Source organism: Tasmannia lanceolata, unplaced genomic scaffold (genome assembly GCF_043159265.1).
Source record: "Tasmannia lanceolata isolate RefF3 unplaced genomic scaffold, GAP_Taslan_0.1 ptg000018l, whole genome shotgun sequence".
Lineage (NCBI taxonomy): Eukaryota > Viridiplantae > Streptophyta > Magnoliopsida > Canellales > Winteraceae > Tasmannia > Tasmannia lanceolata.
Genome location: NW_027518695.1, coordinates 26,756,706 through 26,775,575, shown reverse-complemented (window position 1 = coordinate 26,775,575; position 18,870 = coordinate 26,756,706). Strand labels below are relative to the sequence as shown.

The 18,870-nt window shown below is 40.2% G+C and overlaps 1 protein-coding gene across 1 annotated transcript in view; it reads left to right on the top strand.

Moving 5' to 3' along the window:
* Positions 1-18,551, top strand: part of LOC143849974 (serine carboxypeptidase-like 7) — a 44,709-nt gene extending 26,158 nt beyond the window's left edge. Inside the window, exons 8-14 of the mRNA XM_077359296.1 lie at positions 7,796-7,876; positions 7,959-8,105; positions 16,039-16,110; positions 16,211-16,329; positions 17,065-17,178; positions 17,675-17,720; positions 17,860-18,551. Coding sequence (XP_077215411.1) covers positions 7,796-7,876; positions 7,959-8,105; positions 16,039-16,110; positions 16,211-16,329; positions 17,065-17,178; positions 17,675-17,720; positions 17,860-17,943 — 663 coding nt within the window. The 3' untranslated portion in view covers positions 17,944-18,551. The remainder of the gene's footprint in view (positions 1-7,795; positions 7,877-7,958; positions 8,106-16,038; positions 16,111-16,210; positions 16,330-17,064; positions 17,179-17,674; positions 17,721-17,859) is intronic.
* The last annotated feature ends 319 nt before the right edge of the window (positions 18,552-18,870 follow it).

Here is an 18,870-nt window from a genome sequence, read left to right as displayed (position 1 = left end):
AAGAAAAAAGACTAAGGTGTTAGAGAATTAGTTTGGCATCATGCCCGGGTGATTGATTATGGAAGCTATCTTCTTGATTAGGCGGTTAATGGAGAGATTTAGAGAAAATAAAAAGGACCTTCATATGGTTTTCATTGATTTGGAGAAGGCGTATGATAGGGTTTCCAAGAGTGTTATGTGGTGGGTCCTTGAAAGGAAAAAAGTGCCTGCTAAATATGTTGATGTGATTAAGGATATGTATGATGAAGTAGTAACTAGTGTCAGAACCACGGATGGCACGTCTGGTGAGTTTCCAATTACAATAGGACTGCACCAAGCAGGGTCAGAGCAAGGAATTTACACTCGGGGGGGGGGGGACTAATTTACACTTGGCTGCATCCGCCCCTGGCACCAAGGATCAGTTCTATGCCCTTATCTTTTTACGCTAGTTATGGATGAGCTTACGGAGGGTATCCAGGATGAGGTGCCGTGGTGTATGTTATTTGCAGATGGCATAGTATTAATCGACAACCAAAGCAGGAGTAAATGCTAAGTTAGAGTTTTGGAGAACTACTTTGGAATCCAAAGGTTCTAGACTGAGTAGGACTCTGACAGAGTATATGGAGTGCAACTTTAGTAATGTAAGGAGGCGGGACGAGGATGTAGTAAATATGACTGGACATGAGGTACCTAAGAGGGATATCTTTCGCTATCTTGGTTCAATTCTACATAAGGAAGGAGAGATTGAAGAGGATGTTAACCATAGAATAAGAGCAGGTTGGTTGAAGTGGAAGCTTGCCTAAAGAGTTCTGTGTGACCGTAAAATCCCTACCAAGCTAAAGGGAAAGTTTTATAAAATAGCTATGAGACCAACCATGTTGTACGGCTCAGAATGTTGGGCCACCAAGAAGTAGCATGTGCATAAGATGAGTGTAGCGGAGATGCGAATGCTTAGATGGATGTGCGGCCATACAAGGTTAGATAGAATTAAAAATGATGGAGTGAGAGAGCACCGCTTAAGATGGTTTAGACCAAGGTTGCCAGGGCGGGAATCGAAAGCGCGATTCAATTCGGGATTCGAAAGCGGGAATTGAAGGCTTCGGGGATGGTTGGAAGCGGGAATCGTGGGTTTGCCAAAGAATCGACGGAGATTCGCCGAGGAATCGCCGGAGATTCGCCGGGAGTTGCTGGGGAGTTGGGATTCGCTGGGGATTCGCAAGGAAGCGCCTGGGAATCGGGGTTCCCAAAATTGGGAATCGGGGTTCCGACGAATCCGAACCCCGATTCCCAATTTTCGGGGATTTGAATTGAATCCCGAATCGGATTCGCGTTCCGGGGAATCGCGATTCCCCGCCTAGAGGAACGAATCCTGCTTCCTTGGTTTGGACATATCCAATGTAGGCCTTTGGATGCTTCGGTGAGAAGAGGCGACTCGTGCCAAATTGATGGAGTAAAAAGAGGTAGGGGCAGACCGAAAACAACTTGGGTAGAAACAGTGAGAAAAGACTTGATAGCTAGGAACATAACAAAGAACATGACCTTGGATAGGATAGAATGGAAGAAAATGATCCACGTAGAAGAACCCAACTATAGCCAGGATTAGAGCCGGGTAGATTCCTTTCACCTTCTTCATGAAATTTTTCTAAAGGATCCATTTAGCCGACCCCAACTAGTTTGGGACAAAGGCTATGTTGAGTTGAGTTGAGCTGAGTTCAGTTTGCTTTTGATGAAGCGAATCTTTTGATTGATGATCATATCTGTTGAGCCCACGGGGGAGATCTCATTCCGCCACTTGGCTAGCTTCTCTTCCCTTTTAGGACATCCCATCCAAGCAATTTCAAATTTAAATGGGGGCAGACCCCAACACCCTAATCGATGATCCTGTAAGATAAGGCAATGATCCGAGGTAGTTTAAGTTAGTGCTATCTGGCAGACATCTGAGGTTGAATCAAACCATATGTATCATATCAGGAACTGATCAATCCTACTCCTACTTTGACCTCTAGACCAAATAAACGGGGCTATACTTAGAGGTAAATCAATTAGTTAATGTCTGGAGATGAAATCTGAAAACTCCTGGAGATGAAATCTGAAAACTCCAACATACTAGTAGTACTAATGATTCTTACAGCTCTGTCCTCGATAAACCTTGTCACACTGAAGTCCCCCCAATACAACAAAGGTTTGCCATGCTCTGTCTATCGTCTTATTAGGTCCGTATACTCTTGTGAATGTCCAACTCAACCTATCTGAGATCCTTTTTAGCACAACCGATAGGGAGAACTTGCCCCTGAAAATATCAGTCATCTCAAAGGGCAAACTATCCCAAATGGTTAAGATGCCACCCAACATCCCCACAGCATCGAGTCAGGCATAGTTCCAATTGACTCTGCACCTCATCAAGTGAATCCCCTTGTTGAGATCTCAGCCTCTGTCCTCTACTCCTCCTTCTACCTCCAATTTTACTAATGAGGATCCCTCATAGTTCACTGTTGACTGCTGTCTTCCCAATTCCTTAAACAACCTACTAATGTGTTCTATTGTAGCTTTCTCATGGGGATCTTGCATCAGCCTATCTCGGATTTCTGCCCACAGAAAAAGTCTTTTCAGGTAATCTTCTAATCCTAAAAAAGATAGCCCCAAAGCTCCCCAGTGTTCCAAACATGAGTATTTAGCAGCTCGTCCATTTCCTCGTTAGGTTCAGTCCACTCAGATGAAAGTTAGTCTTTCCGTGGTGGCCGAATTAAAGCAAGCTGGCAATTCTCTTCCCCTTCTTCATCACCAGATACACACATTTTCCTTTACGCCCCTTTGCTTCTCTGACGATCTACCTTAATGCTATTCTCTTCTACAGGAGTTCCCTTCGAAGAGTCTACTCTATCGTCTAGCATCTCTAGCTTAGTAGGAGGGTTTGGATATGAAGAGCACATCTGTGTTTCGAGGGAAAATCTCCCCTGCCATATTTGTACCTGACCTACAACACTGCACCGATCCAACAGAATAGTTGTAAGCCCAATGGTTCCCACCTTGGCATTACCTTCTTGTTTTGATGATTCCATACGCAAGTGATTTTATATCACTAATGTGTTTTTTATTGTCTAAGTTGTAGATCTCTTTAGTGTGCAATCAAGGAAGCTTGGATCAAGGCATTGAAGCTAACTTGGAGTGATTTTGGTGTGCCCCAAAGTTAGGATGATCCAAGAAGCATGGTGGACTTGAAGCCTTGAAGTTCTAGAGAAGATTGAAGTGCTTTTCAAGTCTATTTAGTTTTGTACTCCTCTCCTTTGTTTTTAGAGATGTCTTGAACATGTTTTAAAACTAACTTGAAAATGTATTTGAAAACATAGGACTTAAGCCCAAAGACCATGGCTCAAAAGCCCCTGAAGTTTAAAAGTAAAAATGGAATTTTATATAGGGCCGGTCGACCGGGGCGTCCCGGGCGACCGCGGAAGGTGTGTTGGAAATCCAGCACTTACCTTTTGAAAGCGGGCCGGTCGACCGGGATGTTCGTTTTTGTTTCACAGAAACAAATCCGGCATGGTTTGGGCGAGCGACCGCCATGGGTCGTTCGACCGCGGATTGGTGTTTTGACAAAAAAAATATAAAGTCTAGGTAGCCCTCGCCGGGCGACTGCCGTGCCTCGGTCGACCGCCGCGGCCTGGAAATAGAGGCGTTGGGGCTTTTGCAGGTTGACTTTTTCAACCCTGTTTTTTACAGTTTTACCCCCAAACAGTCATATTTCCTTGTGGGCTATATATACACTATCTAAACCTTTCTAAAACATCTCTTTACATTATCTTGAACATCCTAAAGAGAAAATCAAAGTGTTTTTAATGCCTCTCTCATCTCTAAGCAAGGAAGCAGATTAGGCTTATATTTGTACATCTTCTATCAGTCCTTTGTAACCCTCTTGAAGGGATTTTATTTTTCTTTCTTCGAAGATCATTGTAATTTGGCGAGTGCGAAGAGACGCGGAGCCATCTTAAGAGCGAGTGTTGGAAATGCGGAGCTTTCTCCGGTTCGTGGCAAGTCTTGCAAGGCGGAGCCGAACCATCTTTGTAATTGGGTTGATTCCCATCCGTTAAGGGAATCCTTAGTGAAATCACCAAGAAGTCTTGGTGGAGTGGAGTAGGTCCTTGGTAGTGACCGAACCACTATAAATCTCGGGTGCACTCTTTCTATCTCTCTCTCTATCTCTTTGTGCATTTGTGGTTTATTTTCATTTGTGCTTAAAGGTTTTAATTTGCCATTTTGTTTTAATTCCGCAATATTTTCGGCAAAGTTTTTAAACCCAATTCACCCCCCCTCTTGGGTTGCCATCACCCCTAGGATTTCAATAGTAACATTCAAAATCACACCGGAGGTGCTACGGGACATACCTGATGTTGGATGGATCTTTAATGAAGGTGAAGGGTAGGATTGTTTGTCGCATAGAAGGATGGAAACTCCTCAAGTGAAACCCCCAATGCATGTTTCTACGCCTAAACCTAAATCCCTTACAGTCTGAGAAGAGGAGGTTGGCCTAGATTTGACTTGTTTGGAAGGTTGCCTACTGATCGGTGGAACTCAAAGATAATGTACTGCTCGAGGGGATGGATTTATCTCTCTAAGCTCTTCCTAGACCACTTGCTGCACAGAACAAATGGAGATGAGTAGTGGCAAAAGGAGACACACAAGGGACTCCGCTTGAGAGGAATTGACCGGAAGTATTGATTCCCGTCTCTGGAACTACTTGCCAACAGCTGGTGTGTGGTTTGCTTGGCCCACGACGCCAACTCCGGATGAGTGTGCTATTGGGCTTGGCCTCCACCAGGGCATGAAGGAAACGAAAATGGGCCCCACATCTGATCCATGCCTGATCTGAGAGGCTGTCCCGCAGATCCAAACCCAAGAGGCAGATCCAAACCCAAGAGGGTATAACATTTTTGCTTGAGAGTAATGATTGGAAGGGGCGATTGCTTAGGCAAGCTGACATGACTATTGCCACTGAAGAGCGGTGCTGGAGGCAGGGCAAAAGGTCTTTCAAAATTTGAATATAAATGAGGAATTGAAACTCTCCTCACATCTATAGCAGCTTCACAATGCAAGTCGATCGTTGGATAAGATCTGATGGTTGAGGCTAATATTTTCCCTTCTGTTTTTACATCTACACAAACAAGAAACCTTTGGATTCAATGCCGACCAGATCTTCCAGTCAGCAACATTGCCCTGCGCTGCTGGGCTCTTCGGAAATTGAAGATGATTGATTATCACTCAACAAGCATGAAGCTTGAATCCAAATAGTGGTCCCTTTGTCCACCACCAGGAAGATCAAGGGATTCGGGCAGAATGTCGAAGATAATACTCGCACTCTAGCCCTTTCATACCCATTCCCAGGGTAGCATGAATAATCCAAGGACACAGGCTTCCCAATTTGCTTCCTAACCTTTATAAAAAATTTTGTGGATCAAGCTTGAGGAGGGACACATCAGATCTCCCACCTTGCATTGACCGAGGAAGCTTTCTCCCTCTCTCCCATCCCTCAAGGCTTGAAAAGGGGCATCCAGACTTTGATTTCCAAATCCTAGTCACATCCGGAATGTGGAATTCTACCTGAACAACAATCAGCACCTCTAGCACATCTAGTCCAAATAAATTCAGATGGTCCAACATTGCCCTTGATCCCAGCCAAGATTGCAAATCACTTGATGATCCAAGCCAGTTTCTGACTAGTTTTTCTCAGATGCCTTGGTGGAATCCTGGTCTTAAGTCCAAGACCTTCGGCTCCAAAGAGGGATTTTTGAAGCCCACGTAGGTGTTCGGATCTTGGTCTTGGCCCCTAATCTTATCAACAATCTGTTTCCTTACGTGCTTCGCTGCTAAGTTATCCTCCTCCGGGTGGCTTATTTCCCGTAGTAACTATCTATCCTTACTCGACCATAGTTTTCCTTATCTTCAACAGGCCACTCTCCTTCACAAATTTACGAACTTGCATTTTCCGTATAGCCAATCTCCGAGATTTCTATTCTTTCTCTCCGCTGCTCTATCGTATCTTTTGGCCACCTTTCCTTCCACCACATCCCATCTTTCATCATCTTGATCCTTAGATCGATCGCTATTCCCCAACCTTTGTCTTTCCTTTGATGTTGTTCTCGCCTTTGGTTTTCCCATTGATTTCCTTCATCTTTCCTTTGGATGGATCTGGTCATTTCTGGTTCGATCGCCATTTCCACAATGATCTTCTTTCTGCAGCATTTCTACTATGATATTTCCATGATTTAGAGGGAAACAATATGATTTTGGTTAATTTACAGGGATAAATAGTATGCATATCAAAGGTCTGTCCAAATAAAAATTGAATAGAGTTGGTTCGAGTTATATGATTTTGTGTATAAAAAAAGTGGGAAATTTTAGAAATATTTTTCCTTTTCAAACTTTTCTACAAAATTCCTGCAATCCAAACATGGACCTAGTGAACTCATCTGGTAGTCGCATGTCATCAAATGGCATGTGGGAACAATGTTGGATGATATTAGGGCCAAGGTTTTAAATCTCGGTTTCGGTTTTGGTTTTGGTCATTACCGAAACCGAAACGTTTCGGTTTCGGTATGAAATTTCGAACGAAATCTTGTAAAAATTTCACCGAAATTTCCGAAACATTTCACCGAAATGGAAATTTTTGCTAAAATTTTGTACTTTTCCGAAACTATGTGCATTTCGTTTCGTTTTCTGTCGAAACCGAAATATTTCGGCTGAAACGAAACGTTTCGGCCGAAATTTAAAACCATGATTAGGGTATGGAAAATTCTTAGAAGAAAACTGCTTTTACTTTGCATACTAAAAGACACTGGGATCATCCTAGGTCTTTGATCCCTAAGAAAAACTTTAATATGTATTTTTGTAGTCATTTATCCTATGCATGGGATGCCTGTTCGCGATGGGACCAAGACGCTGTGGCTCGCCACGTGATGCTTTACAAGATCAAGAAGATCAAGATCTCACATACATGGCCCCATATGCACCTCTATAAGACCGTAAATTGCCATTTACTGTTGATTGTAAAAGTGACTTTCTATGTAGCCGTTCTCTTAGGGGCATTCATATGGTGGGTTCTACTGCAATCGGACTATGAATAAAGAAACGACGATGATAAATCCAGACCCTTTTTTTTACCCCGGCCATCATCTTTATAGTGGTTCTACCGCCACCTTCTTTAGTTATCACTTCACTTGAAGAAACTGCCCAATTAGATAAAAGGGCACATTTATCAATCTCTTAAAGAAATTTCATCAATTAAGCCATGTTTGCTTTTGATTGTGAGTCCAAAAGTGATTAGAAGACTCAAAATTATTTTTTATTTCAAGTCCAATAATCAATTTTGGACAGAAAATTGATCAAAATCCAATTTGGACTCAAAATTTTAGTTAATTACGAGCCTAATAATCAATTTTGGACTCAAAATCGATCATCAATATACAGAACAAACAGAACCTTGGATGATGGTTAGTAGACCTTTGCCCGTTGAAGGTACATTATAGATCTTACTGTGTATAACTAACCATTTGAAGGGTGTCAAACAATCAGTTTTTATTTTATCATAGTTATTAATATTTACAAGCAATGGTGGGTCCCACCAATGGACAGTCCGGATCACCCATTCCAATGCAGTGGGGACCATCCAACCATACAACGAAATGTGCAGTGCTGATGTTCGGAGAATCAAGTGGATCAAATGCAGCCTTTAATTATTCTCTAGCAAGACAAAAAGAAGATTTCATTTTCATTTTTTTTGACAAGAAAGAAAGCTTTCTTTTATTCAATTTTTTTTTTGCTGCAGTCGGCCAAGAAAAATTGTAAAGGGAATTACTATGAAGAGAGGAATATACAATGTTCAATGGATCTTGATTCTGTAAATGAGGTGGGAGACCTATTTATCGGTGTCTTTTTTTTTTGCACTGCAAATTGATTCTGAAATGGTTGCTTTCTCTTTGTATAAGCAGCTTCTTTCAGGACTGAATAAAGCATCAATTTTGGAACCCAAATGCGTTTTCGTGAGCCCAAAGCCGAAGCCGGGACAGAGAAGATCGCTCCACAACAATTCTACAAATTTTCAACTTCCATATGTTCTTCCAGCTTTTGGGTGTAGGGTATCTCTCTCTCTCTCTCTCTCTCTCTCTCTCTCTCTCTTGAAAATATCATTTTCCATATGCAACATATTTTTTTTTGAAAGGAAAAATTGCATTTATAAGAATTATTAAGAGTACATATGGAAACATATGTAACATATGTATAAGAATTTATAAGAATTATACATATGCAACATGTGTATATATAGAGATTTGCTGGGGACCATTGTAGAAGGCATTTCGCGGACAGGCTGTTGCATAAACAGCAGCCACATAGGCTCACTTTTCTACAGATTTTGTCTTATATCTGAAGGTGGCAGCTCTGATGCAACAGCCTGCCCGCGAAATGCCTTCTGCGATGGTCCTTAGGGTTTAACTAGGCAATTTAGCAGCCGCGAAATGGCTTTCTGTGAAATTGCCTAGCAAATCCTATGATTTGGCTGACACTTTGAATTTATTGCCGACACACTTGTCTTGCCGTGTCCGACACGACACGTGTGTCCACACGTGTCGACACTCCTTTGGTCACTTTCAAAGGTATTGCTAGAAGTATTAGACTTAATGTGGGCGTGTGGACATGTTTTTTTTACCGTGTCTAGTGTGACATTCAAATTTATTATTGAATAGTATGTTTACCTCTTTTATTATTAGGTCTTCTTTTATTATAAACTCTTCTTTTAGCTCTTCTGTAACTAATATTTGCTGCTATATCCCCTCCCATAAACCTAAAGCCCTAAACAAACTCTTATTTCAATACTATATTCATTGTATCGTATTGGTCTCCCTTTCTCGATATATATTGGGGACGGAAGAGAACTAGATTAAATTGATGAATGCGTTATTATTCGATTATCTCATATTTGTTTTAAATTATAGTTGATTAATTATAAGATTTATTAGTTTGTTAAATGAATATCATATTTTTATTGTTACAAATTATGATAATAATCAGTAATTTTATGTGTGTACGTGTCAGCATTTCTAAACTTTTAGATGTTGCCATGTCAGACAACTCGTATCCGTGCCGAAATGAGATTGAGAGGGGTTTCCCCACCTCCCTCGAGGATCCCACAAAACTCAACGCATGAATCCGTATCTACAAATCATGATGATATATACTTTGTATTTTAGCCGTGTCCCCATTTCTAAATTTTGGGGGTTTGCCGTGTCCGACACTCCGTGTCTGTGTCAACACGCGACACTCGTGTCCGTGTCCACAAATCATACACACATGTTGGAAATGATATTTTTACCATGAAACTGCCTAGCAAATTAGACACACACACACACACACACACATATATATATATATATATATATATTTATATGTATATATAAACACATATGTCGGAAATGATATATGTATATGTATATGTATATATATTTATATATATATATATGTATGTATATTTATATGTATATATAAACACATATGTCGGAAATGATATATATATATATATATATATATATATATATGAGAGACCTGTTGGTGCGCTTAAGCTCACCATTTTTTTGGTGCGCTTAAGTTGTTATAACGCCTCCCATTCGTTTAAATGTTTGGGTCCCGCTGGGTCCCGCTTAAGCGCACCAATGGGAGGCGTTATAACAACTTAAGCGCACCAAAAAATGGTGCGCTTAAGCTCACCAACAGTTTTCTCTCTCTCTCTCTCTCTCTCTCTATATATATATATATATACAGAGAGAGAGAGAGAAAACGGTTCCTACACATATCTGTAGGGAGTTCTCTACACACTAGCTTAAAATACAGTGGGGGCCCACATTGTTTGGGTGATCCAAGCCATCCATTTTAAAGACCCTCACATAGATAGGGTGTCTACAAAAAATCAGATCCATAGGATCATCCCAACCCTACGATTTGTGGAGGTAAAATGGATGTCTTTAAACCTTCACAAATTAGTCCAATTTTTGCCTCCACAGTTCGAATGGTTAGGGTGATCATCTGGATCTGATTTTTTGTGGACACCCTATCTATGTGAGGGCCTTAAAAATGAATGGTTTGGATCACCCAAATAATGTGGCCCCCACTGTATTTTAAGCTAGTGTGTAGATAACTTATCTACACATGTGTGTAGGAACCGTTTTCTCATATATATATATATATATATATATATATATATATAAACACATATGTCGGAAATGATATTTTTACCCCGTATTGTATCATTTCCATCACTCTTGTTTGTCTTTTCTTGAAATGTTAAACATAAAGGGGGAAATGCCATCATTTTTAGGATAAGACAAGCAAAAGAGGGATTGATCCTCTAGCTCAATGGTCAAGGCTTTGTGCTTCAACCTGGAGGTCGGAGGTTCAATCCTAGCTTACCCACAAAAAAAGCAGGCAAAAAGAAGTGGAAATGCTTGAAAAGGGGTGAATCTATTGTTAACTTACCAACTTCTCCGCTGTTGGAGAAAGGCGTTATTTATCTTGGATGTTTTTTTTTTGACATCGGGAAGGTTTGAACTCGAGACCTTTGGCTTTGATACCATGTGAACTCACCAACTTCTCCAAAAGCTTAAGCTGTTGGAGAAAGGCGTTATTTATCTTTTATACTTTAACACACACACACACAAACACACACACACACACACACACACACACACACACACACACACACACACACATATATATATATATATATATATATATATATATATATATATATATATATATATATATATGTGAGGAAAATATTGTGCGCTCGAGCCTATATAGCTTATATGCGCTCGAGGGCACAAAACTCATGTGAGCCCACAATGTTAGGATGATCCAAAGCATTCATTTGCAAGGCCCTTACATAGAGTGTCTGTCCATTTTGCCCTCTACTTTTGGATGGGTTAGGATGATCCTATGGAGCTGATTTTTTGTACACACCCTATCTATGTAAGGGCCTTGCAAATGAATGGTTTGGATCACCACAAAAATGTGGGACCCATGTGTTTGGGCCCTCGAGCGCATATAAGTTTATATGCGCTCGAGCACACAATCATTTCCTCTTTCTCTCTCTCTCTCTCTCTCTCTATATATATATATATATATATATATATATATATATATATAGAGAGAGAGAGAGAGAGAGAGAGAGAGAGAGATGGATTTGCTTCAGTGAATATATATATATATATAGATATATATATATATAGAGAGAGAGAGAGAAGTGTAGCTAACTTAGCTACTCCGTCGGCTTAAAATACAGTGGGTCCACATTGTTTGGGTGATCCAAACCATTCATTTGATAGGCCCTCACGTTGATAGGGTGTGCCCAAAAAATTAGCTACATTGTATCATCCCAACCCTTCAAACTGTGGAGGCAAAAATGGACAGATTTGTGAAGGTTTTTACACGTCCATTTTTGCCTCCACAAATCGTAGGGTTGGGATGATCCTGTGGAGCTGATTTTTTGGGCACACCCTATCTATGTGAGGGCCCATCAAATGAATGGTTTGCATCATCGAAACAATGTGGGCCCCACTGTATTTTAAGCCGACGGAGTAGCTAAGTTAGCTACCCGTACGTGTAGATACACTTTTCTCATATATATATATATATATATATATATATATATATATATATATGTATATATACTAGTAAAAAACCCCGTGCGATGCACGGGCCGACAAAGAACTGTACGGACCAAATCATAGGTTGATCCAAACCGTCCTTGTGATGGAACACAACATAAATAGGTTGTGCCCGTAAAATCATTTCCGTAGGCTGATCCTAGCCCTCCAATCTGTAGAGGTTTCCATAATTGTTGTTCCTCTTAAGGTGCCCAGAATTCGTCAATATTTTTAAAGGTTGGAGGGCTTCTTTGTTAATAAGGCTTCTTTCCATAAAATGACTTGTTTACCCTCACATAGTTAATAAGGAAAACTAGTTTTTTCGTAATTGTCATATTTCTATTCCTCTTCTTTGTAGTTTTTTCCAGTAATTGTCATATACAGGAATCCGTCTCGGTACTTTTTTCCGTAATTTTTCGACTTTCCAGCACCTTTGCCGTAATTTTCCTCCAAAACTTTAGTACCTAATGATTATTCTTGCTAGCTTCTTTCGGTACTTATTATTGCTAGTCACCTTGCCAGAAATAGTATTTCCTTGCAGTTGTCACCATATCTAATAAGACAAATCTCTCAACACATACAGTTGCAAAGGATGGGCGAGACGTAGCCTTTGGAGAAGATGGGTAGCAAATACCTATAAAAACGAAAGGTGGAGAAGAAAACGACACGAAAGAATGATTCGAAATTACCGTCGACGTGTTAATTCTACAGCTTTTTCAAATAATTCAAAAAATTCAAACCTTTTCTCTTCTGCTATATAGAAGTAGATATGAGGAAATGGTTTGTTAGCAACTGCTCAGATAAGCTTATCTGAGCAGGAGCTCACAAAGACATGTGGCCCCACATTTTTGGGGGGGTCCAAAGCATTCATTTGGAAGGCCCTTCCATATATAGGGTGTGTACCAAAAATCAGCCTTCTAGGATCATCCTAACCCTGCCATTTGTGGAGGGAAAAAATGGGCAGAAACATGGACACACAATGTTTGTCCATTTTCCCCTCCACCTTTGATTGGGTTAGGATGATCCCACTGATCTGATTTTTGGTACACACCCTATCCATGGAAGGGCCTTCCAAATGAATGCTTTGGATCCCCCAATAAATGTGGCCCCCCTATGGTTTGTGAGCTCTGCTCACAAACCATTTCCTCTATATATATTTATATATATACAAAAAAAAGAAAACCCTTAGTATCCATTTCGCTATTATATAGTAGACATATATTTGGGGAGAATGGAAAAGCCCCAAATTCTGTTGTTTTTGGAATTTTCGAGTTGTACAATGTCCGCTTCAACGGTGGATTCCTACGGTGGATTCCTCCAGTGGAACTATTTTGCTCTCCTCCCAGCTGACCAAATTAGTCCCTCCTCGCCACGTAAATTCGGCCCCAATGTGTCATCTCTCCCTCTCTCTCTCTCTCTCTCTCTCTCTCTCTCTCTCTCTCTCTCTCTCTCTCTGGAGGTTTCTACTGCCATCAATCACCCCCAACACCGCAAACCGCCTCCTCTTAGGGGTGCAACTTGGGTTGGGCTCAACCCGAACCCAGCGGGTTCAACCTGATTTTTTCTTGGGTTGGGTTGGTATTTCTGCGCGTCAAGTTGGGTTCGGGTTGGCAAAATGCAACCCGACGGATTCTCAGGTCGGGTTAGGGTTGATGCATTGGCAACCCGACCCGACCCAAAACCTGGCGCTCTATTACTTCTTTTTTTCATGAGAGCGGATGAATGCTTAATGCCAGATTCCCATCTAATATTTTATATTCCTAGCATTAATGACATCTATTTTTTTCTTGAAGAAGCAACTGCTGTGTTAGTCTTTTGTATTTATTATTAGTTTTCTTGAGGAAGAAGCAACCAGTGTAATAATAACTTTCATTACTTCTCTAAACGATTCTATCTCATAGACTCTACTCTATACAACCCTAGTCCTTTTCTCCCTTCCGATTTCATTTCTTCTTTCCTATTTCATTTCTTCTTTATCTTTAGAAGCATATGAAAGTAACTAATCAAAGCCTTCTCTAGCACGGCACCTAATCCTCATCGGTAGATGCAAGCTTCATGGCGGAAGAGAAGCGACAATGGCTAGTTCCTGAAGACGACGACGACCTTGGTTTTTCGTGGGAATAGTAAGCCCTTAATAGAAGCAACAACCATGGATCCTTCCTTTCTTCTTCCTCCTTTTTTCTCTGTTTTTCTACTGATTTCTTTTTGTTTTCTTCAACTCGGGTCGGGTTCGGGTTGAGAAATTTCGAGGCGGGTTGGGTCGGGTTGGCCCTCTTCGGGTTGACATTCGAGTTGGGTCGGGTTAGGGTTGGAGAAATGGCCCCTCGGGTTGGGGCCGGGTTGGCCCCAACCCGACTCAACCCACCCGAGTTGCACCCCTACCTCCTCTTCTAGACGATTTGTACCGCCACCCATGCCGATTTCGCACCAGCCCTCTTTCTCGCTTCTTATATAAGCCTATTGCTAACCACCCCCGCTGATTCCACATTGCTTCCTCCCTTTATGTTCTACACTGGGAAAAAACCTGTGCTCAACACCCCTTCTTTCTTGCTTCAAATCCCCTTTTTCTTTTTTCTTCAAATCCCCTTTACCGGCAATTTTGTACCAAGGCATCTTGCGCTCCTCCTTTTGCAAGGGAGAAGAGTCACTTCATAGCTGAATTCTTCTCCCTCATTTAATTCATATGTGGTGGCACTCAATTTTCTCTTTGAAACAAAATCGATTTTGCAAAATTGTGAAAACAATCTATATGTATGCATGTATGTTTGTAGAGGTTTCCATTGGACAATGGACAAGCGATTGGATAGCCGCATGAAATCACTTGGACATCCATTGGCCCATGTGGCCATTTCAACACCAAACATCGATGTAATTAAAAAATTATATTTGCATATGTTTCAAAGTGCAGCAAGCTGTTTGTGTTATGAGCCATCTCTGTTTTCGTTAGACCAGCAGGCTGGCTGCTGTGATTTTTGGCCTCGATTTGATGTTCGTTCTCGCGGGGGAATGAAATTGGAGGAGAGGAAGGAGAAAGAGGGAAAAAAGAGGAAAAAGGAGAAGAAGAAGAAGAAGAAGAAGAAGAGGAAGTGAAAAAAGAAAGAGGAAGATTGAAAAGAAGAAGATAGAAGAGAAAAGGGAAGCAGAAGATGAAAAATAAAGAGGAAGGCGATTGAATTAAGAACGGTAAATTTTGGATAGTATAAATAAAATCTGAATAAGTTTTGTTGTTATATAAAACTTACCGCTCTTAGGTCTCCTTCCTCTCCCTCTTCTGTTTTCTCTTCTATCTTCTTTTCCTTTTGTCGTAAACCTCCTCATCCTTCTCTTTCTTCTTCCTCTTCTTCTTCTCCTTTCTCTTCTTCTTTTGCCTTTTTCTCGTCCCTCGCCTTCTACTTCATGCTTCTACAAGAACGAAGTTCAAATCAAGGTTAGAAATCACAACTACCATCCTGCTGCTCTAAAAAAAAACGGTAAGTCCTAACGAAAATAGCCAACCGCTCTTAGGAATAAATGCTTATTTTTTCTGTGTCAAGGTTGAAAGAATCTGAAAATGAGGAAGATCACACCTCGATTCATGTGCAACAGACTAATGATTGTGGATTTGGACATTCTGAATTGTCGACCAATTCGAGCCACTCCCTGTTCACCTTCGAGTTCGATGGTTCTCTTTCAATTTCCAAATTCCAAGAATTATGTAGTGTTGAAAGTGCGAGGAAGTGTGATCTCTTAGAATTTTATAGAAAATCCCTAAAACCCAAGACCTAGGGCTAGGTCTATAATTCCTCAATTTGTGAGCAGCAAATTGTTTAACCCTTTAACTAGTTCTTTAAGTAGCAACTTAGCCATCATCAGTTGGTACTCTTATAAAGCCACAGCGTGTACTATCCTCTGATAGTTTTCCAATCAAATATATGTATTAAACTCTTTTTTTGAATTAAATTAACTAAAGGGATTTTAACATTTCCCCAATTCCATTTATTTCCGCAATTCATTCAAAATGTTCCATGACTTGATCAGCCAAATATGTTTAATCGTTTTGTGAATTCTTGTATCATAATTATTTGATAAAATTAATATTTAATAATATACTAACTTTATAAGAATTACATCTCTCTAAATGCAACTCCCTTGTTAGTATGGCTTCCAAATCAAGAAAAATGGGCTCGGTAGGAAGAAAGATTGAGTGCGGCCTGTAGAGCACATATAAATGCCTAACTAATTGGGCAGTTGCTCACAAAAGATATCTATAGATAGAGAGATTATAGAGTTTGCCCTTTACAATTTAAAACAGCCCAAATCGCAGCCAAATTGCAATTTGGTCACCCATTTGTTGAATCAAGAGATATATTAGTTACTAATCAAAACCTGAATGCAGACTTATCGTTATCTGCTCTCCCACTACTGGGCTAATGACGACAGTGTTAGAAATGCACTTCAAGTCCGAAAGGTATGTCTTGAGTGATTAGTACACTGAAGTAATCTCTAATCCCCATTGCTTAATTACATGGTTGCACAACTGCATTATCTGAATTGTCCATAATGAGCAGGGCACGGTAGGAGTATGGGAGAGGTGCAGCTCTATTATAAGTTACGTGAAAGACATCCCTAGTACCATTCATTATCATCTAAATATCACCAGTAGAGGTTATCGAGCTCTAATTTACAGGTAAATCTCTCTCTCTCTCTCTCTCTCTCTCTCTCTCTCTCTCTCTCTCTCTCTCTCTCTCTCTCTCTCACACACACACACACACACACACACACACACACACGCCCGCGCGCGCGTGCGCACTCACGCACAGAGAGAGACACACTAGGAAGGGCCCTTTCTCATTGTTGTGTAATACAATGAGGCATGCCCATTGATTCTGCCTTTGGATTGATCTAGACCATCCATCTGACATGCTCTATTCGGTTCTCAAATGGCCCAAAGATTACAAAATCAAACAATCCTAGTATTCAATTAAGTTACTATTTGTTTTAGATTTTGAGAATTAAGTTTGGTCACAAAACTGATTATTGGACTCTAGCGTAGTCTCGAGTTCAAAACTGATTATTAGACTAAAAAATGAATTTAATTTTTAGTTCTAAACTCATTATATGACTCAAAATCACTTATAAAAAAAGGAACAAGGGTTAAATGTATTTTCTTTTCCTTGAATTTGGATTGTCAAAAAGCTATGTACTGGTGGCTGGTACACATTCAAGAGCCAATTTTACATATTATTGGATATTAGTATTTCATGATAGGTGTGATTTTTGGGCATTGGAGATCAAACGTGGGGCCAATTAGATGAATGGTCAAGATCAACCAAATGTGGGCCCACACTCAGCAAATTAATTGCTTTGCTCTTTTATATACCATTATAACAAGTCATTGACACAATTAGCTATCTTCACTCAGTGGTGATCACGACTTCGAAGTGCCGTTTGTTGGCACACTAGCATGGATAAGATCTCTTAATTTCCCCATTGTTGATGACTGGCGATCGTGGTCCGTTGACGGCCAAGTCGCGGGGTAAGAACATTGTATTTTATTTTATTTTTGCATGCCAACTAGGTTTTAGCTTATAAAATCCAGGTTTTAGCTTGCAAAATCCAGGATTTCACAATCCAGGATTATAAACTCCTTGTATCCAAACAGCCCCTAGATCTCACTTTTGGGGCATCTCTGGCAACCTTGAAAAAGTATCTTGTGGAGTATCTGTGGGGCCAGTTGTGAGATATGGGCTGAAGAAGAAGAAACTTGAGAGAGTGGGAGTGAGGGGAGCATGAAAAGTTCCTAAAAATCACAAGAACAAAACCAAATTTTTAGGAATTTTTTTTCTCTATTTTTAGCGAGCTCTCTCCACTCCCAGTAATTCAAGGTCTCCCTCTCCCTCTCCCACCTTCTTGGCCCCTCTTACACAATTGAGCACAGGAAGTTTCCATGAAATAAATTTTCATGGTTGCCAAACATGGCATTGATGTAATTGAAAATCCTGAAAATTTCTTGGTGTTCTTTGGTTACTCAGATATACAAGGTCATACGCAAACAACTTGACATTTGTAACTGTAAAGGTAAGAAACTCGTTACTTGAACTTCTCCAGTGGCTACAAAAATTGATTATGATGAACAAAGATACCTCATAAGGTGTATTCAATATGGTCTATGCAAACAAAGATACCTCATAAGGTGTATTCAATATGGTGTATGCAGGGTGCAGGTCACACAGCTCCAGAGTACAACCCAAAGGAATGCTCAGCTATGCTTCAGAGATGGATTTCTCATAATCGTATGTAATATTTAGAGTTGGATATTGATCCAGGCAACTGATTATTTCCTACTGTTAGAAACAATATAGTTATTAAATTTAGGAATTCACTACCAAATAAACCTTGCTAAGATATGATCTCAATGAACGGCCTTATTGATCATGGTTATAGGATCATCCATTTAACCACTAATTAAATGGATTCTGTTGGGGTAAAAACCGGACCTCCAATGAATGGCCGACATGTGTCACCTATGTGTTCAGAGGCGCTGAAATGCAACCAATGGCAAGGAAGTCATGTAATACTTCAAGAAACCATAACCTTTAGAAACTGAGCCCTAGAAGGCAACTTTGTTGGCAACGTGATAAACTTGGCAGCAGATATCTTGCTAATTCGTTCTTTGCTCTTCCTGCTGCTGCATAGTTCTTTTGTTGGTGCACGTCCTGACTTAAGCATCGGAGGGTCCTCCGGTGTACAAACTCTGGATGCCGTGACAAGTTCTTTATGCTCGTGTGACTACATCTTATATCTTGTGAATGCATCTTTTTGAATTCCTGGTTAAGCATGAATATCGTGTGAATGCATCTTATATCTTTGAAATATATTTCAATATGACATTGCTGTCTTTTTATCAAATATGTAGTTAAAATGGAAATTTTCTTTAACCCTATCTTTTTGTTGATGACATGTTATGATATCTTGTTCGCTTTGAAAAATCATTTTATTGTTCAATTTCTCTATCAAAGTTGTTTTAAAAGCATAAATTAAGGAGAGGGAACTGTTTTGAAAAACAAAAATCAAGAGGGAACTTATAATAGAAAAATCATCTTATATCTGTTATCGTTAAGAGGAGGAGATTGTTAGCCCAAGGGTTTAACCTTAGACACTTCTTTTAATTCATGTTATGATGATAACAAACTCAATATGGCATTCTACTTTAATTGATATACTAATA